This window comes from Dendropsophus ebraccatus, chromosome 13 (genome assembly GCF_027789765.1).
Source record: "Dendropsophus ebraccatus isolate aDenEbr1 chromosome 13, aDenEbr1.pat, whole genome shotgun sequence".
NCBI lineage: Eukaryota > Metazoa > Chordata > Amphibia > Anura > Hylidae > Dendropsophus > Dendropsophus ebraccatus.
The window spans coordinates 78,030,596-78,056,214 of NC_091466.1; the positions used below are offsets into that span (position 1 = coordinate 78,030,596).

At 46.4% G+C, this 25,619-nt stretch overlaps 1 protein-coding gene across 1 annotated transcript in view; it reads left to right on the forward strand.

Annotated features, from left to right (window-relative positions):
• Positions 1 to 25,619, forward strand: part of TTC8 (tetratricopeptide repeat domain 8) — a 30,540-nt gene that overhangs the window by 1,829 nt on the left and 3,092 nt on the right. Inside the window, exons 2-11 of the mRNA XM_069951238.1 lie at positions 17,623 to 17,743; positions 18,279 to 18,342; positions 18,415 to 18,574; positions 19,366 to 19,455; positions 19,913 to 19,957; positions 20,714 to 20,799; positions 21,569 to 21,656; positions 22,354 to 22,464; positions 23,001 to 23,140; positions 24,486 to 24,660. Coding sequence (XP_069807339.1) covers positions 17,623 to 17,743; positions 18,279 to 18,342; positions 18,415 to 18,574; positions 19,366 to 19,455; positions 19,913 to 19,957; positions 20,714 to 20,799; positions 21,569 to 21,656; positions 22,354 to 22,464; positions 23,001 to 23,140; positions 24,486 to 24,660 — 1,080 coding nt within the window. The remainder of the gene's footprint in view (positions 1 to 17,622; positions 17,744 to 18,278; positions 18,343 to 18,414; positions 18,575 to 19,365; positions 19,456 to 19,912; positions 19,958 to 20,713; positions 20,800 to 21,568; positions 21,657 to 22,353; positions 22,465 to 23,000; positions 23,141 to 24,485; positions 24,661 to 25,619) is intronic.

A 25,619-nucleotide genomic window follows, 5' to 3' on the forward strand; every position in this document is an offset into this window, starting at 1 on the left:
TATGTATCTAAGCTTATTATATGGTATGCTGCCTGCTGAGCTATGTATCTAAGCTTATTATATGGTATGCAGCCTGCTGAGCTATGTATCTAAGCTTATTATATGGTATGCTGCCTGCTGAGCTATGTATCTAAGCTTATCATATGGTATTCTGCCTGCTGAGCTATGTATCTAAGCTTATCATATGGTATTCTGCCTGCTGAGCTATGTATCTAAGCTTATCATATGGTATTCTGCCTGCTGAGCTATGTATCTAAGCTTATTATATGGGATGCGGTCTGCTGAGCAGCAGTATCTAAGCTTATCATATGGCATAATGGCTGCTGGACTATGTATCTAAGCTTATATGGTATACTGCCTGCCGAGCAGCGGTATCTAAGCTTATTATATGGTATACTGCCTGCTGAGCTATGTATCTAAGCCTATTATATGGTATGCTGCCTGCTGAGCTATGTATCTAAGCTTATCATATGACATAATGGCTGCTGGACTATGTATCTAAGCTTATATGGTATACTGCCTGCCGAGCAGCGGTATCTAAGCTTATTATATGGTATGCTGCCTGCTGAGCTATTTATCTAAGCCTATTATATGGTATTCTGCCTGCTGAGCTATGTATCTAAGCTTATTATATGGTATGCTGCCTGCTGAGCTATGTATCTAAGTCTATTATATGGTATTCTGCCTGCTGAGCTATGTATCTAAGCTTATCATATGGTATACTGCCTGCTGAGCTATGTATCTAAGCTTATCATATGGCATAATGGCTGCTGGACTATGTATCTAAGCTTATTATATGGTATACTGCCTGCCGAGTAGCGGTATCTAAGCTTATTATATGGTATACTGCTTGCTGAGCTACGTATCTAAGCTTATCATATGTGATACTGTCTGCTCAGCTGTGTATCTATGCCTATCAATGTGTGATACAGTCTGGTGGATCACTGTATCTAAGTATATCACAATTTATATTATGTGTAGTCGCTGTATCTAATCCTAGCCTGTTGGATACAGTATACTAAGTGGTTTTATGTAAAGATATCATGTGATGTTGCTGTATGTTCTTTTTACTTGAGCTGTTGTTGTCTTCCCTACATCTGTATAGGGGTAACAAGGGGCCAGAAGCTGCTGTGGTGTCGCTGCTTAGACGGTGGTGATAGATAGCGATATAATGGTGGTATGGTAGTGATATAATGGTGGTATGGTAGCGATATAATGGTGGTATGGTAGCGATATAATGGTGGTATGGTAGCGATATAATGGTGGTATGGTAGCGATATAATGGTGGTATGGTAGCGATATAATGGTGGTATGGTAGTGATATGGCGATAATATAGTGATGATACGATAGTGATACAACAAAGATATGATAGCGATATGCCGGTGATACAATAGTGATATGACCGTGATTTGCCGATAATATAGTGGTGATATGGCAATAATATGAGAGTGATATAATAGCAATATGACAGTGATATAGTGGTGATATGGCGGTGATACGATAGTGATATGACAGTGATATGGTGGTGATATGGTAGTGATATGACATTGATATAGCGGTTTTATGACAGTGATATGGCGGTGATACGATAGTGATATGACATTGATATAGCGGTTTTATGACAGTGATATAGTGGTGATATGGCAATAATATCAGAGTGATATGATAGTGATATGACATATATAGTCATATAGTGGTGATACAATTCTTTTTCCCTATAGAGGAGACGGTTTGGGGACGATCATGCTGGGTGTCAGGCTCCGGCACTGCTGACACTGTTGGTGCTGTTAGTGCACAAAGACACATGGTACCTTTCATAAATCCAGCTGTGCTTCCAGAACATAAATAATGCTTTTATTGTATAGTACAAGGAATCAAGAGTCGTTCCTAAAGTGCTGGGGGCTGTAACATCTCCTCGCTCCCTCTCCCATCCCTGATTGGAGCTCGGATTCCAGCTGACTGTCAAGCAGAGATGGCAGGATAGGATGTGGAGCGAGGAGGCGCCCATACCTCTTCAGGAAAACCTCATTTTACATTTGTACTATAAATTAAACCATTTTTTTTTACATTCTGAAAGCACAGGCAGATATATGTATGTATAAAGTAGCACCCCATCCTGTGTATCCCCGTATACCCAGGGCCCGCTCTATTAACTGTGACCAGGTGGCATCATATTCCATTGTGGCCCCATCCTCCCACAGCTCCCCCCGGTGGTGGTCGTGGAGGTGTATACTCGCACCACGCTCATACTGTGGTTTTGTTATTTTTCAGAATGGCAACAGGAAATACACCAGCAAAGTGTGAATTAGCGCTAAGTAGAGGAGAGGTTGTCCTAATGCAGTTACACCTGGTCCTGCCACCATGGTTATTGGGTCCAGTACTTCCAGCATATGGGAACAGAGAAAAGGCTGCGGGGGCAGGAGGAGATCCGTAATGAGATTATGTGCTAATAAGATGATCCTGAGGAGGCTGGGGGTGGGGGATGTCCTCCATATCAGGGTGGAGGTGTCATATATGCTGTATACACTCAGTGTGTCTGTATACATTGCCCACATGTGTTTCCATATATTAAGCCTCGCTCGGATTATTGATTTGCGCTGAGAGCCGCGCTCCATCTTCCTTTATGGGAGTATTGTTAATATTCTGCAGCCGACCTTGGGACGTGACATTGGAAAAGTGTTACCATAGAGTGTATGTGCAGGCGGCAGCCACCCGGGGCCTCTCTGTATTGTCAGTGGTCTGCCCCACCTGCCCTGATGTATATATGTATTCTGATCTCTACATTATACGTAGGGCTGGGCGATATTGACCTAAATCAATATCGCGGTTTATCGCACATGTAGCCGCGGTAACGATAATTCAACAATAATTATGACACGCCCCTTTTTGCAAACCACACCCACTTGCCGTGCCAAACTGACGACATTTTGATTAAAAAAAGTAAAAAAGAACTCACTGAGCAGCAACCCGTGGTTAGTCTATTATCATTATTATTAGTCATTATTAGGGGACCTGGACATGTATATACAGGTATACAGCCTCTACAGGATGTGTATACACTGGGGGTCACATAGGGATTTTTGTGTATGACTATACGGGGGTGGGAGGGGGGGGGGGTGGCTAGGGGTGTATTACTATACAGGAGGTACATAGGGATGGGGGTACGGGTCTATACATGGGAGTGCATATGGATAGAGATGTATGACTATACAGGGGGGGATAGGGGATGTATGACTATACAGGGGGGGCATAGGGATAAGGGTGTATGACTATATAGGGGGGGACGGATTGGGGTGTATGACTATATAGGGGGGGACGGATTGGGGTGTATGACTATATAGGGGGGGACGGATTGGGGTGTATGACTATATAGGGGGGGACGGATTGGGGTGTATGACTATATAGGGGGGGACGGATTGGGGTGTATGACTATATAGGGGGGGACGGATTGGGGTGTATGACTATATAGGGGTGTATTACTGTACAGGGAGCACAGGGAGGTGTATGCTGGGACCTGTAGTCCCCTCAGTACAGGGCTGTAACATAGGAGGAATAATGGGCTGCAGCAGGCAGAATGCCACACACAGCAATGTCTCCTATAACTTACCCTGCCTGCTGCAGCCCATTATTCCTCCTATGTTACAGTCCTGTACTGTACTACAGGAAAGCCGCTGCCAAGTGCTGCTGTGACATGGCCGCGTCCCTGCACACACAGGACAACATGTGCAGCGCTCGCCGGCCGGGTGTGAAGTGTGTGTGTGTGTGTGTGTGTGTCCCGGACCAGTCCGATCCGATCGCCCCCACACCCGGCCGGCGCGGCCATGTCACAGCAGCACTTGGCGGCGGCTTTCCTGTAGTCACCTCAGTGTGCAGGGACGCCGGACCGGACGGGTGGTGGGCGCTTTGGCAGGACAGGTGCGGTGGGACGGAGCGTCGGACCGGACGGGTGGGTAGGGCGGACAGGTGCGCGGACCGGACGGGCGGTCGCTTGGGGAGGGGGGAGCATTCTCACCTGGACCCTGCTGCTGCTCCTCCACCTCCCGCTGATACCAGCGCTAGTGCCGGGCCGGTCGTGTGTGTGCGGGGGGCACTGACAGGACGGGCGCAGGGACACAGAAATACAAAAATACCGCAAATACCGTCCTGGCCAAGTTGAAGTCGGTTAACCGACGCCAGTGACGGTATCGGTATTTTTGTGGTATACCGCCCAGCCCTAATTATACGATTGTATGTGTGCTAAACAAAAGCCCATACAGTGGTGAAGCTTATCGGGCCTTATTCACACGTCAGTATGTCTTCCTGGATGAAAATCTGGATCCTCTATTTTTCATCCGCAATCCGCAAAAAATCATCCGTTTTCCATCCGTATTGTGTTCTGTATTTGTATCCGTTTTTGTGCGGATCCACAAAAAAAGGTGTAGTGAAGAAAAAAGAGGGGATGTCAAAAATGATGTCAGAAGCTGGAGCCCCCCCCACCTCCCCCCCCCAAAAAAAGGCTACCTGGTCTTCTGGGGGTCATTCTACAGTCATTTCTATCAGGCAGGATATTTCTGGCAGGAGGAGCTTGGTGATGTAAAAAAATAACGGGTCCGTGATACGGATGGTTTTGCGGATTGCAATGTACTCTCCGCAAATTTTGTGCTCTCCATAGACTTCTATTGGGGTGTCGGTTGCGTAATTACGGACCATATTACTACAGTCCGTTTTTTTTTTTTCTGCCACGGATTGCGGATCCGCAAAAGAAATGGATGTATGAATAGCACCATTTTAAAAAATGTGTTGTAATGGATTCCGTTTTTCCTGGTCCGGGAAAACGGATGAAAAATACTGACGTGTGAATTAGACCTTACTCTAGTGGTTCCTGTTATATACAAAGTGGGGGGATTCCTAAATCCTGTTCCCCACCCCCTGGTCCTGAGGGATTTGCTAGCAGACACCATGGATTCATTGAGTACAGACAGCAGTGCCAACAAGTGTTATCATAGGGTGACTCCTGCTTCTGTTACCCCCAGCCTCCTGGTGTATGGTGGATATACTGTGGCATGGAAGAATCGGATATAGGTTTATTTCGCCATTTGGGTTTCTGTGATCTTTTTTTTTTTTATTATTACAATCCTATTTTCTTTCATTGCTTCCTAAGGAGAAAAGTTCTGAAGAGCTAATACAGGTAATGGCCATATAGTAGCGCCCTGTAGCTGCATACAGTCCATAGTGTGCTGATAGATTCACTAGTTGTGTCAGTGCTGTTACTTCCCACATAGTGATGGTGTGAGGAGAGAGCCAAGTAACCAGCTATCCAGATTACACCGTGTATTGATTTATGGTAAAGGGAACCTGTGACCTGGACGATGCTCTCTAATCTAACACCATCCACCATCATGTTATAGAGCTGGGAGAGCTGAGCAGATTAATATACAGTAGTGCCTTGGATTACGAGCATAATTCGTTCCGGAACGGCATTTGTAATCCAAATTACTCTCAAACCAAAGCAAATTTTCCCATAAGAAATCACTGATATGCATACAATTGGTTCCACACCCCAAATATAATGATTTTTTATGCTGAATAACATGTAGAACAGATGAAACAATAAGAAGCAGCTAAATCTGTGATATAAGTTACTGTACAGTATAGCAATCAGCATGTGGTGTATAATGTATAGTAACTGTATAACCCTGATAACACAGCAGCTGGATATGTGATATACATGTTACTATACAGTATAGCAGCATGTGGTGTATAATGTATAGTAACTGTATAACCCTGATAACACAGCAGCTGGATATGTGATATATAAGTTACTGTACAGTATAGCAGCATGTGGTGTATAATGTATAGTAACTGTATAACCCTGATAACACAGCAGCTGGATATGTGATATACATGTTACTATACAGTATAGCAGCATGTGGTGTATAATGTATAGTAACTGTATAACCCTGATAACACAGCAGCTGGATATGTGATATATAAGTTACTGTACAGTATAGCAGCATGTGGTGTATAATGTATAGTAACTGTATAACCCTGATAACACAGCAGCTGGATATGTGATATATAAGTTACTGTACAGTATAGCAGCATGTGGTATATAATGTATAGTAACTGTATAACCCTGATAACACAGCAGCTGGATATGTGATATATAAGTTACTGTACAGTATAGCAGCATGTGATGTATAATGTATAGTAACTGTATAACCCTGATAACACAGCAGCTGGATATGTGATATATAAGTTACTGTACAGTATAGCAGCATGTGGTGTATAATGTATAGTAACTGTATAACCCTGATAACACAGCAGCTGGATATGGGATATATAAGTTACTGTACAGTATAGCAATCAGCATGTGGTGTATAATGCATAGTAACTGTATAACCCTGATAACACAGCAGCTGGATATGGGATATATAAGTTACTGTACAGTATAGCAATCAGCATGTGGTGTATAATGTATAGTAACTGTATAACCCTGATAACACAGCAGCTGGATATGTGATATATAATTTACTGTACAGTATAGCAGCATGTGGTGTATAATGTATAGTAACTGTATAACCCTGATAACACAGCAGCACTTTGTAGATACAGGATGGAGCTGCAGATCCCCATAATGCAGTAGCGTAGTACAACAGGCTAGACTAGAGAAGCAGGGCTGCTGTCAGAGGTCTTTGTGGTCACATGACAGCAATGGGGAAGGGGCGTGTGTTCAGCATGAACCAATCGTGAAGTGAGAATCACAGAGCCGTGCAGGAGGACAGTGACAGAAACTTTTCTATACAGCAGTGTGAATGGCTGAGTGTAAGTGCAGGCACATTATAGCAGGAATGGAAAGGATGGGAAACACAAGGGCTGACAGAGACTACAGGGAGCATGAAGGAATGAGCAGCACAGATGTAGGCACAGTATAGCAGCGCGCTCTGATGGGGAGAGAGGGGTTTCAGCTTTAGAGAGATTACCTCCACAGTCCTGTCCCCTGATGCAAGCCCCAGCCTGAAGTGGATCTGCTATGATTTAAAAGATGAGGGAGACTTCCTGGGTCAGAGTACAGGGCTGTAGACCTCGCTATGCAGACCACGCCCCTCCCCCGCTCCCCCTCCCACCCAGTACAGGGAGCTCTTACACCAAGTCACAATTTTGAAAAACTGTGATCTCTTCCTGTAAAACACTCTCAATCCAAGTTACTCTTCAACCAAAGTACCACTGTATATCTAAGGAGTCCAGTGGGCGGAGTCACTCAATGATGGGACCACCCACTGGACTCCTTAACATAGAAACATCTCAGACACTAATTATTAAACTAAAGGGCATTTGTATCATTCTTTTTGCCCTATTATTTTGTCAAAAACAGTGTTTTTGCACTCAGCATGAATTTTTTTTTGCAGCATTTATCAAGCCTTTTGGGATATTTCTGAGCAGTTTACACTGGCTGCGCCTTTTTTCATATTTTTGGTATGTGGTTTATGTTAGCTACTTTTTTAGCTAGATTTTTTTTTTTTTTTTTAATTTTTGTTACCCTTTTTTATTTTTATTTTTTTATTTTTTTAAGCCGAAAGCGCAGACATTGCACAATATTTAGGCATGTGCTTCTACTGATAATTTTTGTGCTTGGAGTTTTTTTGCGCAGGACGTGAAAAGAGCGCTAGCGGGAAAAAGTATAACATAAACATAAACATAAACGCGGCTCCATCGGCCAGAACAAAAACAAATACAAAGCTTTCTGCTTATAACAAAACCAACAAATCAATAAATTCTGAAATAATAATATATATAATTTTTTTTTTTTTTTTTACAAGGAAATCATCCCTCACACCTGCCTCACCCGGCCAGTCCAGCTTCATAATAAAACACTATCCCCCCAACTTACCCTTACTACTACTATTACTACCCCACCACCGCTACTACCTACCCCACACTCACACCCCACAGCACACAGAAAAAATATAGTATAGACACTCTGTCTAGACCAAAACCAAAAAAAATCTACAACATGCTCTGAGCCATTCTCGGCTCTAACTCAACACAGTCCCAGTCTGGACTTTTTTATTTTTTTTTATTTTTATTTTTTTATTATAATGCGCACACACACACACACACACCATACCCTGCAAACCCAACACACAAAGGCCCCCCCCCCCCCACTCACACACATACACCCCAGCATAAGTCACCCACCAAGCCCCCACTTCCAGATAAATAACTCCCATCCAACAACACACACACACACACACACACGCACTATACAACTTTAACAGTTATGAAAGTATCCCAAGTATACGAGGTCCGGCTGCCTTATAAGACACAAATACTGATAATGCAAATCATAATAATAATAATAATAATACTAATGCAAATCATAATAATAATAATGCAAATCATAATAATAATACTAATGCAAATCATAATAATGCAAATCATAATAATAATACTAATGCAAATCATAATAATAATAATGCAAATCAATAAATTACAGCAACCATATCACACATAAACCTATCTACTACACTAACTATAAGCCCCATTTCCCACACCCCAAATCTGGACATGAGTCTGGGTCCTTGAGTTCAGTTTTTGTCCCTCAGTGACCCATGCCAGAACCCCAATACCCATCCAGGGAACCCCTCCCCCATCACCCCACCCAACCTATCCTATACCCCAGAACTTATACAATATGAAGTATACACCATAACAATATCCCATAACACCAACACATTATGACATAACAGCAAGGCTCAAGTTCGGTAGCCTGTAAGCCCTTTACTGTTTATTACTTGTTAGAAAACAAAAAGCTAACGTGTCATGCACAGCCCCCCACCGGGATCGGAGAATGGCAGACCGGGTACCATAATAATTTATAACCTATCCCTGACTATTCACCCTACCCTCTCCCTACTACTATCCTTAAATATTAATCTAACCCTCACACTCTCCCTACCTCTGTCCCTAACCAGAATTTTGGTCCCTCACCCAGTGGGCTCAGTACCTAGGGCACAGCAAAGGAAAAACCCCTCCAGAGGAGAGAAGCCCTACTGGTACCCAGCCTGCCATACTCCAAAGACCTGATCTTCCCAAGGTCACCAGTGATGTTCCTACAGACCTCCACCTCGGAGAGGACTCTACGCTGTGTAGATACTAGACACCGTGCGTTCCACGTGTGGTACCTAACCACTAAGCTGACTAGAAATAACGTGCATCGATCTCGGCCACCCAGGTTCCTGAATGCCCCATAAGCCCACTCCGGATAGGTGAGACTGACTAACTGACTCCAACCTATGGAGGCGCCCACCCTGGTGTAAACCCCTATATTGAAGGGACAATGAAGCAGGAAATGATCCATGCTCTCCAGCGTATTTCCACACTCCTCTCGGGGACACCCCCGATCATCGGAGCTCCTGCATTTCAAATTGTCCCTCACATATAGCTTCCCCTGGAAGCAGCGCCAGGCCAAGTCCCAAAACTTCTGGGGGATCCTCTTTGAGTTCAAAAGACTTAACCCAACCCTCAGATCCCGACCTGGGCAATCCCTGAGCGCCAGGGGCTTCTGGAAATGGGTCAACAGAACCCTTTGGTCAAGGAATTTCCTCGACTGAGTCCTGATCTCCCACATTCCCAGACCCCACCGACGTATCATCTTCAGAGTCGGGGTAGCGTAAGCAGGAAGATATCCATGGGGTGTACGAAGGTCCTTCACTCGCCCTCCTGTCTCCCATTCCTGGAAGAAAGGCCGAAACCATTCCCTGCAGGAGAGTACCCACGGAGGAGCCCTCTCTTTCCAGAGGTTTGCGATGTTAGCTTTCAAGAAGGTGTTCACTAAGAACACCACAGGGTTCACCATAGACAAACCCCCAAGTCTCCTCGTGCGGTACGTAACCTCTCTCTTGACCAGGTTCAGCCTATTCCCCCATAACAGCTGGAAGAACAGGCTGTAGATCCTAGTATAGGAAGCCTCTGGCAAGATACATACACTGCCCAGATAGATGAACAAAGGGAGCAGGTACGATTTGATCAGGTGTACCCTTTCCCTTAAGGTTAAAGACCAACCTTTCCACTGGTCCACCTTCCGAGTGGCATCCAGGAGCCTACCATCCCAGTTTTTAGTGGGGTAATCACCCTGGCCAAATGTGATGCCCAATACTTTTGCTGACTCTTGGGGCTCTGGAAGGGTGTCCGGGAGATCAAACCTGGGATCTCCCCCTCCCAGCCAGAGACTCTCACACTTATCCTGGTTGATCTTGGACCCGGACGCCTCAGAGTAGCGCTCCACTTCAGACATCACCATATCTGCCTCCCCTCTCGAGGATACAAAAACAGTGACATCATCAGCGTACGCCACCACTCTCAGGGTGGCTTCTGGTTCCTCCAGGCTCATCCCGACCCCTGCCAACGGTCCACAACCAACCCTCCTAAGGAAAGGGTCGATCGCGAACACATACAACAGTGGGCTCAAAGGACAGCCCTGGCGAACACCAGACCCAACCTCAAAAGAGCGGCCAGACCAACCGTTCACCAGCGGGAAACTCTCTGCCCCTGCATACAAGATCTTAAGCCAATTGACAAAAGTAGCTGGTAGGCCATATCTCCGAAGGACAGACCAGAGGTACTCGTGGTTCACCCGATCAAATGCTTTGGCCTGATCCAAGGACAGCAAGTACCCCTTCCAAAGACCCGCACTACTCCGCTCCACTGCCTCCCTGACACTAAGGACAGCACTTAAGGTGCTTCGGCCTGGAACAGAGCAGTGCTGAGCCTCCGAAAGGAGCCGGGGTGCAAACTTCAACAGCCGATTAAACAGTATCTTGGCCAGAATCTTCCTGTCCGCATTGAGAAGAGCTATGGGCCTCCAATTCTCAATACGGCTCGAATCTTTTCCTTTTGAGAGAAGAATCAGGGCTGACCTCCTCATTGACCTCGGCAGAGTGCCCGAGGAAAGACACTCATTGAAGACCTCAGTCAAGAGGGGAACCAAGAGGTCCCTGAAGGTCTTATACCACTCAGATGTTAAGCCATCTGGACCTGGCGACTTCTTCAGGGCAAGCCCTTCAATCGCCAGTCTAACTTCCTCTTCCCTGATTTCTTCTGCCAAAACATCAAGAGAGGGGTCTACCCCTGGCTCAGGAATGGTTTCAGCCAGGAAACCCGACATCACATCTCGATCTAGATCCTTCCTCCCCAAGAGGTGTGAGTAAAAGGATCTGACGACCTCCAGGATCCCTGATCTGGACCGGTTCAGAGATCCCGTACTATCAACCAGTCCAGTCACAATCTTACTATTCACTGACATCTTACAGTTTCTGTAGGGGTCAGGCGAGCGGTACCTCCCGAAATCCCTCTCAAAAACTAAAGATGCGTGCCTATCATACTGACACCTCATGAGCAAGGCTTTCACTCTGGAGATCTCCTCTCTACTACCTCCAGTCGAGACGAGATGCTCGAGTTTCCTCCTCAGGCCCTGATACACACGATACCTATTCAGGGACCTGAGGCTCGAGAGCTGGCGGAAGAACCTCGCAACCCGGTTCTTGAATATCTCCCACCACTCTGACTTACTGCTACATAGGCCCAGTAGAGGTACCTGACTCTGAAGAAAATCCTCAAAGGACTGTCTTACCTCTGCTTCTTCCAGGAGGGACGAATTCAGCCTCCAGTAGCCTCTACCCATCCGGGGGGTCTCTGAAACATTCAGGGAAAACAAAATTAGACAGTGGTCGGAGAACTCCACCTCAACCACGGACACTGCGGAAGAGACGGCTTCCTCCTTTAAATAAAACCTGTCTAATCTAGACCTGCAGCTACCTCGATGATAGGTGAAACCCGCGTGGCCTGAGGGGGTCCGGATGTGGGCATCCTCTAGGCGAGCTTCCCTAACTATACTAATCAGGGCCATGCTATCATAAGCCAGCTTGTCTTTGGCGCCCCTCCTGTCCTGAGACCTCGTGATAGTGTTGAAGTCTCCACCAAAGATCACCTGCCGACTCGTAAAAAGAAAGGGCTTAATCCTCATGAAGAGGCTTTTACGATCCCATAGAGGGGCATAGATGTTAATGAGCCTGAGCTCTTGCCCCTTCATGAGGACATCCAAGATCAGGCACCTCCCCATTTCTAACTCAATAACCCGTCTGCATTCTACAGGAGCGGTAAAAAGGACCGCAACCCCACTATACGGCTCAGCCGCAAGAGACCAGTGTGAAGGCCCATGCCTCCACTCTCGCTTGGCTTTTACTAGCAAGGCTTGATTTGTCAACCTGGTCTCCTGCAAAAACAAAATGTCGGCGTTAATACGACCGAGAAAATCAAAGGCTGCAAATCTAGCCGTATCCGACTTAATGCTGGCACAGTTAATGGATGCCAGAGTCAATGGGGTGAGTGCCGCCATCATGAGTGATTGAGTTAAACAGCCTTACTTATTTATTTTTTCCCTTTCTTCTTACCCCCCTCCCCATCAGAGGATGACCCTTTAGACTTTTCTTTAATCCTTTTTAAGGATGTAGACAAATCCATCCCTGGATCCTCATCTCCAGACCCAGGGGCCACCTGACCTCCCGAGGAAACTGCCTCTGGAGAAGCAGGCTCGGCGCCCCCTGGAAGCTCCTCCACCTCCAACTCTGTACCCCCTTCTCCAAGGGTCTGGTACCTATTGGATAGAACGATCAGAGGGGGGTTAGTCGGGTTTTCCTTAGACACATGGCCCGTAACACCAGAGGAGGATTTAGAGGAAGCACCAGACTTCCCTTGACCCTGCCTCCTTTTGCCACACTTAGGTCTTTCATCTTGCCCTTTCCCACCATCCTCATCCAAACTTTCATACTGGGAGGAACTTGAGGAAATGGCCCTCTTGGCTTCTTCCTTACGAAGTCTCCTCATCTCTTTGCCTAACTCTGTATCCCCCAGAGCCTCAGCTGTTCTCTCTGAGCCAGCGCCAGGAGCAGGACCACTGACTACTCCTGCCACCAGGGAACTTCCAAGGTCCCTGCTCCTTCTGCGCTTCTCCTCTCGTTTGAGCTTAGAGGGGCTCTTGTTTTTCACCTTCTTCACTGGCCCTGGTGCCCCTTCTCCTTTGCTGGTTCCCTCCCCAGGTGAGGCAATCTCAAGGCTCTCCCCATCCTGGGCGGCCACAGCATTGGAAAATGAGCGGGGACACCGGCTAAACGGGTGACCAAGGTCACCACACAGGTTACAGCGAATCCGTCCACAGCTGGCAGCCAGATGACCCTCCGCACCGCACAATGCACAAATCAGTTTAGTACAATTTGCGCTAAAGTGGGTGGGATCACCACACCTGTGGCACAGCTTCGGCTGCCCCTGGTAAAAGACTTCGATTCTGTTGCGACCCAAGAAAGCAGCCGATGGTATGTGTGTGACAGTGTTCCCTGAACGTCGGAGACGGACGGAAAACGTCCAGGCCCCAGACCATATGCCATGCTCATCCAGATTTTTCTTGGGGACATCCGTCACTTCCCCAAACCTGCCTAGCCAGGTCATGATGTCATAGCAAGAAAGTGACTCTTTACGAGTCAGAACGGTCACCTTCTTGACAGAACTCTGACGGGATACCGCCTTTACAGCGAAGTCCCGCCACATGGGCTCATCCTTCACCAGCTCGTGGTTGGACCAGAAGAGCTCAAGTCCCTCTGGCTTCACAAAGCTGATGTCGAATTCAGAGGTACCGTAGGGGTGGATCAGGGCAAAGATGTCATTCGCCCTGAATCTCATCTGGAAGAGAAGCTCCACCACCTTTGCCCTGGATGGGCACGCATCACTGCCTCTCCATACCAGACGGACCACATTCCTACGGCCCACCTCCTGCCCATTTGTAGGGAGGGACCAGGTTACCTCCCCATTTTGCTTTCGGAAAGTCCCAAGCCCATGTCTTTCTATATAGAAGGACAGGTCGACCTCCCGTCCCTCTACTTGGAGCGTTCTATCCCCTTTACGCAAAGCCTCCAGGAGGCGTCGTTGTAAGTTACCTTCCCCAGGGTTTAGAGATGAAGATCCCCTAGGACCCCCAGCAGTGACATTTGCATAGCTCCTGGAAGGAGCGGCCACCGCTGGGGGGGCAGCCGGACCACTCCCACCCCCACAGAAACATTAGCAGAAATAATATTTACATTTACAGAATCAGAACCAACAGGAGACACAACACTAGAAGTCATATCCCCTTGCCTAGCTATAGTGGACTGACCCGGGTGTAATCTGGCTGGCTTTAGTATGTTTCTGCTGCTGCTGGCTGTCACGCTGGCATCCCTGGCATCCTTGGGCTCATGGGACTTTGCAGCAGTCCTCCCTTTGGGAATTTTGGAGGAAGCTACTTTGCCACTGTGTTTGCCCTCAGCCTCAGCCAATACCCCTGCTTCAATTTCTTTAACAGCCAGCAGCATTGCTAGGTTGGTATCATCCGCACTCTTATGTCCCTGCTCCTGCTGTACCGGTCTGGTAGCTGCCGAGGTGTTTTCTTGTGAAACGCCAACAGTTTTTACTTTGTTTTTAGCTCTGCCCCCAACAGCCCCACCGCAGCGCTGCAACTGAGCGAGGACAGGCACAGCGGATGAAGCTGCTGAGAGCGTCGCACCAGACCCGCTATGGGAGCCGCCCGCTCCTTTGTCTCCACTGCTGCCCGGCCGCCCGAGCTCCACACCAGCCCTTGGTGCCCGGGCACTCCCCCCTCACCTGCAGAGGAGTGCGGTACACCACCAAAGCCCCCTGGTTGGAGGCATGCCACCTTGTCCGCAACCTTGTCCGGCCTTTCGGCCGCCCCTACACTTGCACCAGCCTCACTACCTTGACAAGTGGGGCTGGCGCTCTCCACCATCTTTACTGTTTTCTTCCCAGTGTTCTGGCCCCGCTCCACATTTGTAGAAACAGGGACGGGCAGATCACCGGGGGCTGCTCCCTGAACTGACTTTGCAGTCGGCTCAGAGGGCACAAAAGGGACATAAACAAAATTTACTTGCTGTGATGGTTTTCTTGGTCTTTTCTTCTTAGCAACTTTGTCTTCTCCCAAGTCGTCTCCAAAACTGAAATTATCCAAGTGCATCGGGGACTCCATGCTGACTATTTGGGCCATCAGCGCACCTCCGCCATCCTCCTCCTCACCAGCACTTTCATCTGATGATGGCAGTGCCACCTGTGCTGCAGGAATGCTGGCTTGGGACATGTTCACACTCTGCACACTCTGTATTGGCTGTGATTCAGCTTCCACAGCTTCCTCACTTGCCGCCACAGAGACCTCAGCTGATTCAGCTTCCATGTCTTGCTCATCATCATCACTGCTCTCTTCATCCGCTGAGCAATCACTCTCATCCTCCTCTTTTTTTGGGGACTTAATTTTAGTAAATCTGTCCTCATTCAGCAACTTCTCCCTGAAGACATCGCTGCCCTCCAGGATAACCATCCTCTGCAGCTCCAGCTCTCTCACCTCCTGCTGCAGAGACTTCACCTTGGCTGTGAGTCCAGGCTTTTGCTTTTTTGGGGCTGAGCTGGCTCTGTGTTTTGCAAACTTCAGGTCTTCTCTTAACCCCTTCAGTCTCTTTCCCAGCTGCTCATATTCTGCTAGCTTTGCAGCTATCCTGATGCCATAGGTGGCTGCAGACTCCCTGGACCCCCTGAGACCCCACTGCTCCACCACCTGACTCTCCTGGGAGCCCCCCCGTGCAGCTGCACCTGCACCCCTTCTTGCGCTCACCTTGCTTGTAGGCTCTGTATCAGCATCACAAACCTTGCGGCTTCCACCCGTCGCTGGAAGGGCTGGGTCCACATTGCTGCGAACCCTACTAGATCTTCTTACCCCTCCAGCCGGAGCGCTGGCCGGTAGCTTACGCTCTACACCCCCCGCCGGCCTTGACCGGGAGGTGGAGGTCAGGGGATCCATGCTGAAGACTCTCCCAGGAAGCTGCCACCTTCCTGGGGAAGCAGGTGGTGAATCAGCCTCTCTCCTCCTGGAAGTCTGGATGTGTGGAACTCAGGAGCAAACGCAGGCACACCCAGTAACCACACCCTCCAGAGCTGCACTCACTATTCTGCTGGTGAGGTTACTGTGTACATACATTACATTACTGATCCTGTATTATACTCCAGAGCAGCACTCACTATTCTACTGGTGGGGTCACTGTGTACATACATTACTGATCCTGAGTTACATCCTGTATTATTCTCCAGAGCTGCACTCACTATTCTGCTGGTGGGGTCACTGTGTACATACATTACATTACTGATCCTGAGTTACATCCTGTATTATACCCCAGAGCTGCACTCACTATTTTGCTGATGAGGTCACTGTGTACATACATTACATTACTGATCCTGAGTTACATCCTGTATTATACTCCAGAGCTGTGATCACTATTCTGGCAGGTAGGTAGTACTTATTCTCTTGGTATATACCTATTATAGGTAAGTAGATGGTAGGATTGCCTCTTACGTAGTCAGTGTGATCAGTCTGTACAGGGATCAGCGTTCCCTTCTCTATCACAGCAGTGCAGTTTGCTTTATGGCAGTGATGTCTCTGAGCTCCCCATCTATTAATTGAAATAACTTTATTTAGATATCGCTATAGCGCTTCCTCACATCTCCCAGCTCTGCGCTCCAGCCGTTCACTTCATACAAGTTTGTTAAAACATGAATTTATTTCCTTGCTGGATCCGTCCATCCGTCATTTTCCTCAGGATATTCATTAGTTTCTTCCCGTATTATAATTAGCGTCCTGCGTGGTAACCAGACCGCGGCCCCGGCCCCCGCTGGGCATTTCTGACATTACATTTCCACCGCAGGCAGGAGGAGATATTGTGTAAGACCCTTCTGACAGCCGTGTAAATTGGGTTTATTTCCTCTATTATGCATTCGCTGCTGTCCGCTCCGCTTCGTGTTTTCATTTGTAATGACCGGTATGGTGATTGCCCGAGAGAGTCCGTACAGCGGGATCCTTACAGACTCCCATCTGCTCACTGCTCCTTATTATACAGGCCAGACACTCCTGATACCCAGCGTATAGGAAACACTGTAATTCTTAGAGGTGCATATATATATATATATTATACACACACACACACACACACACACACACACACACACACACACAATATCGCTCTCGCTCTTTCTGTCGCGCTCTTGTTTAGGTCACAGGTTCCCTTTTAAGTGTATACATACATTACTATATCCTGCAATACTTATCCTGTGTTATACTCCGGAGCTGCACTCAATCTTCTGTCGCGCTCGCACTGTCTGTTCACATACAGCTGAAAACAATTGTCCAAAATGTCTCTGTGCCACTTTAATGGAACTGAGCTGCTATACCACACTCAACCTGAGGACACGAGTTGCACAATGCAGGTACCTTCTTTCTGCATCATCAAACCCAGGCTCATCTATCAAGCGTCCAGTGTTGGCGGTGGCTTTACAGCCCTCCATCTGACACTGGGCATTGTGCTGGGTGATGTAGGCCAGCATGCAGCTGCTCAGCCATGATGCTTCGGTCAGGCACGCTCTCTTTGCTGATACCAGATGAGGTTTGGTCTCTGCGTTGTCTGTGACTTTTCTGCACAGGAAGCGCTATGTGACAGCTCTTCTCCCTGTCCTGTTTGTGATGCATGATTATTACTTTACTGCTGTTTGCTGTGTTCCTGCAGGCAGCATGGAGCCTGAAGACGCGAGCCCTGACGGAGATGGTTTATGTGGATGAGATTGATGTGGATCAGGAGGGGATTGCTGAGATGACATTGGATGAGAATTCTATCGCACAGGTGGCACGTAAGTCATACCCCCCCCCCCCCCCAGATGTCAGATCACCGACACAGGCTCCATTACTGATGTACTGTCTGTGCACTAAAGCTGGCTCTATATAAGGGGATACTCGTAATAAGGTCCCATCCATGGGGTCGGCCACCAGTATAAAGTGTATGCGGTCTGAGGAGGTAAATGATGTCGGTGGCTCGTCCACACTATGTATAAGTCTCATTGGGGAGGTCCGAGACCCCCTAGAACGCTGGTGCTCTATTCTCCAGTCAGACATCTTTCCTCTTCTTCTACACTTCCTCTAGTTTTAGTACTGATCAGGGAAGGAAATTCTACCTGTAATACTAATCCCCTTAGCCGTTCAGATTAGAGGCGGCCAAGTGGTGATGTGTGGAGCAGATGTTACACTCCACTAACCTGATTAAATATGTATACAGCGGGCCCGGCTCTATTATATATCCATCATTTCAAGTTGTTATAGTCCTGTGTTTTCTCAATGAGCGCATTTTACTTCATTGATTCCCATAAGACGTGTGTGAATAATTCACAGGTCCTGGGACTTCCCTCAGACAAGCAACAGGGAAGAAGCTGGAGGGTCCGAGTCCGGCAGTACGGTAAGTAGCTTCATACTGTTCTTGTGCTCAGAGACCCTCAGATGTATGAGCCTGATGAATGTCTCTCTGCAGACCTGTCACTCAGTCTGGTCGGCCACTCACTGGCTTTGTAAGGCCCGGAACACAGTCTGGCCGGCCAGGCACCATGGAGCAGGCAATCCGTACCCCAAGAACTGCGCACACGGCCCGACCAGTCACCAGCTCCTCAGGAAGATACATACGACTTGGGACGGTAATATGAAACAAGTTAAAGGAGTATTCCCATCATCTTTTTTATGTTTTTTGAATGCCTGTATAAGCCATCACTGTAGATGGATAGATCTGACCACTGGAACCCTGTCACTTAAGGGGGCACAGCACTGGTTGCACCTCCTTTCCAGCTCTGCAGGAAGCTATGGCCCCATCCATTCACTTGGCTTGTATTGAGTTCCCTGAATAACCCATGGGTGACATGCAGCACGGCTATGCAGGTGAACAGTGAGTCTCTTACTTAGGATTGGTCGCACCTCCACTGTCATAAAGTGATGGCACATTGTAGTGAGATCACTTGGTAAGAAAAGAATACCCATTTAAAGGGATTGGCCTACTAATAGTCCACAGAATAGGTGATCAATCAATCACATCAAAGTGATGACTGGGGGGGTCCAACTGATCAAGAGAATGGTGGTCTCCAGGTGCTCCATTTACTGCTGTGGGATTGATGAGAATTTGGTATTGCTATGTCTGTCACTCTTATAGCAGTGAATGGAGCGATGCCCAGACAAGCTCACTGCCGCTCCATTCATAAGGGACTGTCAGTCTAACCTGCAGTGATCCCACATTTATCACCTATCCTGTATATAGGTGGTGAATGGTGTCCGCCTTCTAACATACTGCTTGGCTGGAAACCATCTTGTCATTGGCGCTATACATACATCCTTCCTGATTAGTGACTAAAAACTATTGCTGTTTTATAATCCTGTCTACTAAATAATTTCCTGTTTTTCAGGTTCCCCCTGAACTGATGTATGTTATTTCCCACAGGCCTCAATGTTGACCAGTCCGGATGGACCTTTCATTAACTTGTCCAGGTTAAATCTGTCTAAATATGCGCAGAGTCCAAACTTGGCGAAGGTCAGTGCCTGGCTGTTACTCTTTTTACCTCTTTGTTCTTTTCCTAAAATCTGTGTTTTTGGACAAAATAATGAAATTCCTAAACCATATCATGTGTCCTCTGATCCCACCGTGCTCTGAAGCTTGCCTGCACACATGTTGCACACCATTTTACTTAAAGCCAATGTACCAGCACATAAGCTGCTAGAAGTTTTTCTTACTTGCCGATTCCAGCGGTGCTGTTCGTCTGGAAATCTGCCGCCCTGTTCTGTAGTTGTGTGGTTTTTGTTATATGTAGATGAGCATCTTTGGTGCACTGGAGGCAGGCCTAGCGCCCACAATGTATCTCTTCCCATTGGTGACGTGCCTCATTCTGTTCATATAAGATGCTTCATCAATGGGAAGAGTAAAACTTTAGTGCATTTCCCTCCTGTCCATCGATCTTTTAATCTCCTTTTTTTTTTTTTTTTTTTTGCAGACCTTGTTTGAATACATCTTCCACCATGAAAACGACGTGAAGAATGTAAGCATTTACTGTGCAATCCGTTTCTAAAGTTCAGCAGAATTGCTGCCATTAGTTAGGGGAAAGTGAAGGCTGTATTACATGGCCCAATGCACGGGGTAAGCAAGCGCTAATTTGCTCGATCGGTGCCTGCTTACAGAGCCTATAACACGGCTGGATAATTGTGCGGCCAGGACTGTATTGTTAGCAATGTCCGTGCAGCCATTGCTTTATAGGGTTACTCCAGGTTTGTATATAGGAAATAATGAAGACAGTATGCTGTACCTCTCCACACTTCCCCAATGTCCTCCTGCCGTGTCTCTGAGTCCCCTACTGACCAGAGCCTCCGCCAAACTTCTGAACCCGTCTCTGCAGTGCCTGCCTGCTCAGCCTATCACTGGCCGCCATGCTGTCCTATCTCAGTTGGTAGTTGGAGAGATGGGTTCAGAAGTGGCTGCTGTGGACCCAGAGTCAAGTCAGGAGGACACTGGGGGAGCACGGAAAGCTAAGCCTAAATTCTTTATTATTTTTTTTATATACTGATGCTGGTGTACACTTTTATCAGCTATTGGCCACGCATCAGCTTTTACACAGAGTGATGTGTGTCCGGTGCAAATAGTTGCTGTCATTGCCTTGAATCTATAGTATTTCTTTCTTTATCCAAACACTATAGATTCAATATTCACTCTCCTCCAGGGCCTCAGGTAGTTCTATCATGTTTATTTGATTGTGAGGGGTATATATATATATATATTATATGATATGTGTGTTTTCTAGGCTTTGGAGCTGGCAGCTTTGGCCACTGAAAATGCTCAGTTCAAGGATTGGTGGTGGAAGGTCCAGCTGGGGAAATGCTATTACAGGTACATATGTCTTTAGCATTGTCATTCTATCTTCTGTCTCTGTGGTGTCTGCTGTATAACGTTTGCGTTTAGCACAATGCCATGTGATGCTTAGCATCGTTTATGTATTATAATAAATCTTCTAGTATTAGTTGTGTATTAAAGAAGAATTCCAGGCTGGGGGGATTTTTGGCAGAGTGCCAGTGATGGGGAGGATGAAAATACTGTAGTAACATGCTCTCACTTTCCCCGCTCCAGCGCTGATTCTTGTATTCACCAGCTCTGGTCCTGGGCGCTTCTGGGTCTGAGTGGGGACCTGGGACATGATGTGCCAGCCCAGCCCAGCCCAGCCAGTCAGTGGTTGTAACAGGGTCCTACCCCGGCCTGACACGTCAAATACCAGACTCTGCCAAAAAACCTCAGCCTGGAATTCTCCTCTAAACTAGACTGGCAATCTGCTTTACTTGCAGTACTGCTCCTGACCACATGGGGTGCTGTTAATGTGTAACATTCCAATAAGAACCAGACGTCCATACATCAAGCATATGTTATTACAACCTCCACAGCTCCACCCAGTGGTGGAAATCTTAATTTCCATATTTTTATCTGTTCAAAACTGTTGCAAAATATTGACTAGTGATCAAAAGATTTGTCTTATTTCTAAGGTAGGGTTTACATTAAGATTTTGCAATAAGCTCTTTGTGCATATATATCTTAGCACCCCCTTTTGACAGGTTGTGCAATGTATTGCACAGTCACATAGTCTGTCTTCTGCTTTTGCTTCCTGTAGATTGGGCTTATTCCGTGAAGCAGAAAATCAGTTTAAATCCGCCCTGGTGTGTCAGGACATGGTGGATACATTGCTGTATTTGGGAAAGGTACGTTTCTGGAACTGTACACTATATAGAAGTGATCTCCAGCTGCTGCAAAACCATACATCCAAACATGCAGCTATCAGGGCATGGTGGGAGTTGTAGTTTTTTGGGAGTGGAGACAGGTGCAATTATTACCACAAGGGATATTTAAGTACCACAAGAGAAAGTCAGTCTCTGTGCAAAGAGAGGGCTTGCTTTGTACGAAGTCCAAGGGAGCCACTGACGTTCCACTGGCTCCACATGTCAATTCTTTGAGTGGAGAGCGGAGGCGCCCTATACATAACATTGAGACAGTGAGGCAGGCAGAATTTCGAGCGGAGTCTGCAGTGGGGATTCCGCTCTGATTTTCCGCCTCTTTTCCTTGGTGTGAATGTATCCTTACTTCATGTGCTGCTCATGCATTTTATCATACACTGATATGTAGGTTATCTGTCTTGTATGTCTTTTACCTTCCTCTATGGGAGTGGATTGTAGCAGAGTTGTAGTTACACTATAGTAGTCATAGTAATTTTATAGTAACGCAGTAGTCATAGTAATGATATGGTAACGCTGTAGTCATAGTAAACATATGTGTGTGTGTGTGTATATATATATATATATATATATATTATAATATAATATAATTTTTTTTGTGTATGTGGAGCAATAAAATCATTTTATAAGCCTGGAAATGACTGACAGTTTGCTTTATGTATCTCAGGTATACGCTCGCATGGACCAGCCGCTCACTGCTCTGTCTCTGTATAAACAAGGTTTAGACCGATTTCCTAAAGAAGTTACCCTTCTGTGTGCTGTGGCGCGAATTCATGAGGTTGGCATCAGCGGCCATTTTCCTCCCAATAACCAGTCTTTTCATGTGCTGATAATATATACTTATAATACATGTTATGTGAATAGTCAGAAAATCTGCGTGGCATAACATTGCACATACATATGCATCACTAGGGTCACTATAGCTAAAGGCTGATGGTTCCTGGTTTGGTCTGTACCCCCTCTCCCCATATAACTAAAAAACCAATGGCCTCTTCTATACAGCTGTATAAACATGACATTAACACAGAGGCATGCACATGGTGTATTAGACATAAGTAGCGCATTAGTTTATTAATCCCTGATCTGCTGTCGATTGTAGCTGCATCCCGAGAAGAAGAGCTAATGGTGCCTCCTGCACAGGGATTTGAGGCTCGTGTCCCAGATGCCTGGTGCTGGCGACCACTCACAGATGTCTTATGGGGCATTAGGGCCTGGTCAGAGTTGCCACCCCCTATAGCTATGCCATTGTTCTTGTATATTATATCCCCTGACTGCAGTGTCCACTTATTATATTTTACCCTTCTTATCATTCAGGAAATGAATAACCTGACATCTGCCACAGAATATTACAAAGAGCTTCTGAAGCAGGACAACACGCATGTGGAGGCCATTGCCTGTATTGGAAGTAACCACTTCTACACTGACCAACCCGAGATCGCCTTGCGGTTTTACAGGTGATAGAGGTCATAGAGGTTATGGTGCGAAACTGAAGCTCTATTACAGAGGGTCTCTCCATTAATAAGTCAGACTTTTTATTGGTTTTAAAATCGGGGAATCCACAAATACACATTATTATTGTTAATTTAATTTGTGAATTAAATTTTTCATACCTTTTTATATGTTTTATCTCATGTCTCACAGTACTTATCAGCTGCAGAATGTCCTGCAGGAAGTGGTGTATTCTTCTCCAGTGTGGAGAGCAGGAGAGATTTTCTATAGGGATTTGCTGCTGCTCTGGACAGTTCCTGACATGGACAGAGGTGGCAGCAGAGAGCACTGTGTCACACTGGAGAGAATACACCACTTCCTGCAGGACATACAGCAGCTGATAAGTACTGGAGATTTTTAAATAGAAATAAATTACTTATCTGTATAACTTTCTGACACCAGTTAATTTGAAAGAAAATATTTTTTTGTGAACTCTACCCCCTTTAATGTGAAGACACACAATAAAAAGCCCATGTTATGCTTTTCTGGAACCTGCTTTAAATGTGTACACGGAGTGATGAGGAGTGCTTGCCATTATACACAGGAGGTTATGGCGTCCACTCTAGTGCTATCAGGTTAGATGATTAATCGGTGTCGGCTTTTATTGCAGACAACCATTTTAATCATAGTTCTGACCTTGTTAGAAGTGTATGGGAGATGGTGTGTTTTTTTTTCTTTTACTGATCCAGAGTAGCTTGTATGCCTCGTATATTGTACAGTTAGTGGAGTTTCATCATGTGTTCTCGTTATTGCACCCCGTAAATTGTGTTACTGCTTCTCAGCCCTGGTAACGGGGTCGGGGATGGGAGACGGAGTTAGAGTCGTCACTGAGAAAACCGTATCCCCACACTGAAAGCTTGAAAGGTTTTGATGAGCAAGAGATCCATAAGGAGAGCTGCCGCACATAGACATGTAAAGTGGCGGCCTTCTTATAGTATAAAATGGAGATGAAACAGCTTTGCAATAGATCTCGATTAGCGATGTCCTTGGCTCCTAGCCTGACTGTGTATCTCCATGGTAACAGACAACAAGTGTGTATTGTAGTCCTGCAGGCTCCAACCTTCTTCTATTTGTCCTCTACCCTATTCTAGCATCCATTGCTTAGGTTAGCAAAAGGTAGAGGATGGATTGTAGCTTTGTGGTCTGTTACCATGGAAACACATAGCTCTGCAAAGGAGCTGCAGATACAGAACGCTTAAGTTTTTGCTCTTATTGCAAAGTTGCTTCAATTTCATTGTACTCCTTAATGTATGTTAAGTATGAGGGGGGAGCCTCCATCTAATAACAGTAGTTTTTTATTTTTCTCCGCAGGCGCCTCCTACAGATGGGGGTCTACAACTGCGAGTTGTTTAACAATCTGGGCCTGTGCTGTTTTTACGCCCAGCAGTATGACATGATCCTGACCTCCTTTGAGAGAGCATTGTCCCTGGCGGAGAATGACGAGGAGGTGGCTGAGGTCTGGTACAACCTGGGACATGTTGCTGTGGTATGTCCGTACATTGCTAATTAAAATAAAAGATTTCCAGCCTTATAAAAATGATGGGTTACCCTTTGGATAGGCCACAAATATTAGATTGGTAGGGGTCCCCGCCGATCAGAGGTGGTGGCGAATCTGTGTATAAGCTATATGATGGTCATTGTGGACCTGTGTGTAACCTTCACAGCACTATAATTGTCCTTTGTCCGTCATGACGCACCTTATTGTGTGTGCAGAGGATCTGAAGCATGACCAATGACCTGCTGATGCCAGACACATGCTCTCTTCAATTATTCAGTGCCCAGAGCTGCACCATCCTAATCTGCTGCAAGGCAAAGAGTATATAAAACCATAAAAAAGCAGCCCCATACGATATTGATGGAACGTTTAAAGGGGTTATCCAGTGCTACAAAAACATGGCCACTTTCTTTCAGAGACAACACGACTCTTGTCTCCAGTTCAGGTGCGGTTTGCAAGTAAGCTCCATTCACTTCAATGGAACTGACCGGCTAAACCCCCGCCCAAGCTGGAGACAAGAGTGGGGCTGTCTCTGAAAGAAAGTGGCCATGTTTTTGTAGCACTGGATGACCCCTTTAAATCCCTTGTGACCCCCATCACATTGCAGAAGCCATGCTACCTTTTCAGTTGTGCAATCGGGCTGCATGACTCTGCACTACAGGATGGAGCGGTCGCGTCTGGTAAAAGTGAATGATAAAAGTTACATAATAGTAGCAGCAATAATATTACTACTGAAAGAGTAGTAGATGCTTGGAACAAACTTCCACCAGATGTGGTTGGTAAATCTACAGTAACCGAATGTAACCTACCTGGTATATCCATATATCTATTCTAAGATGTTAAGAAGGGAAATACTAAAAGGGCTGACTAGATGGAGCAGGTGGTCTTCTTCTGCCGACAATCTTCTATTTTTCTATGAATCTACTGTCACACCAAACCAGGGACCAACG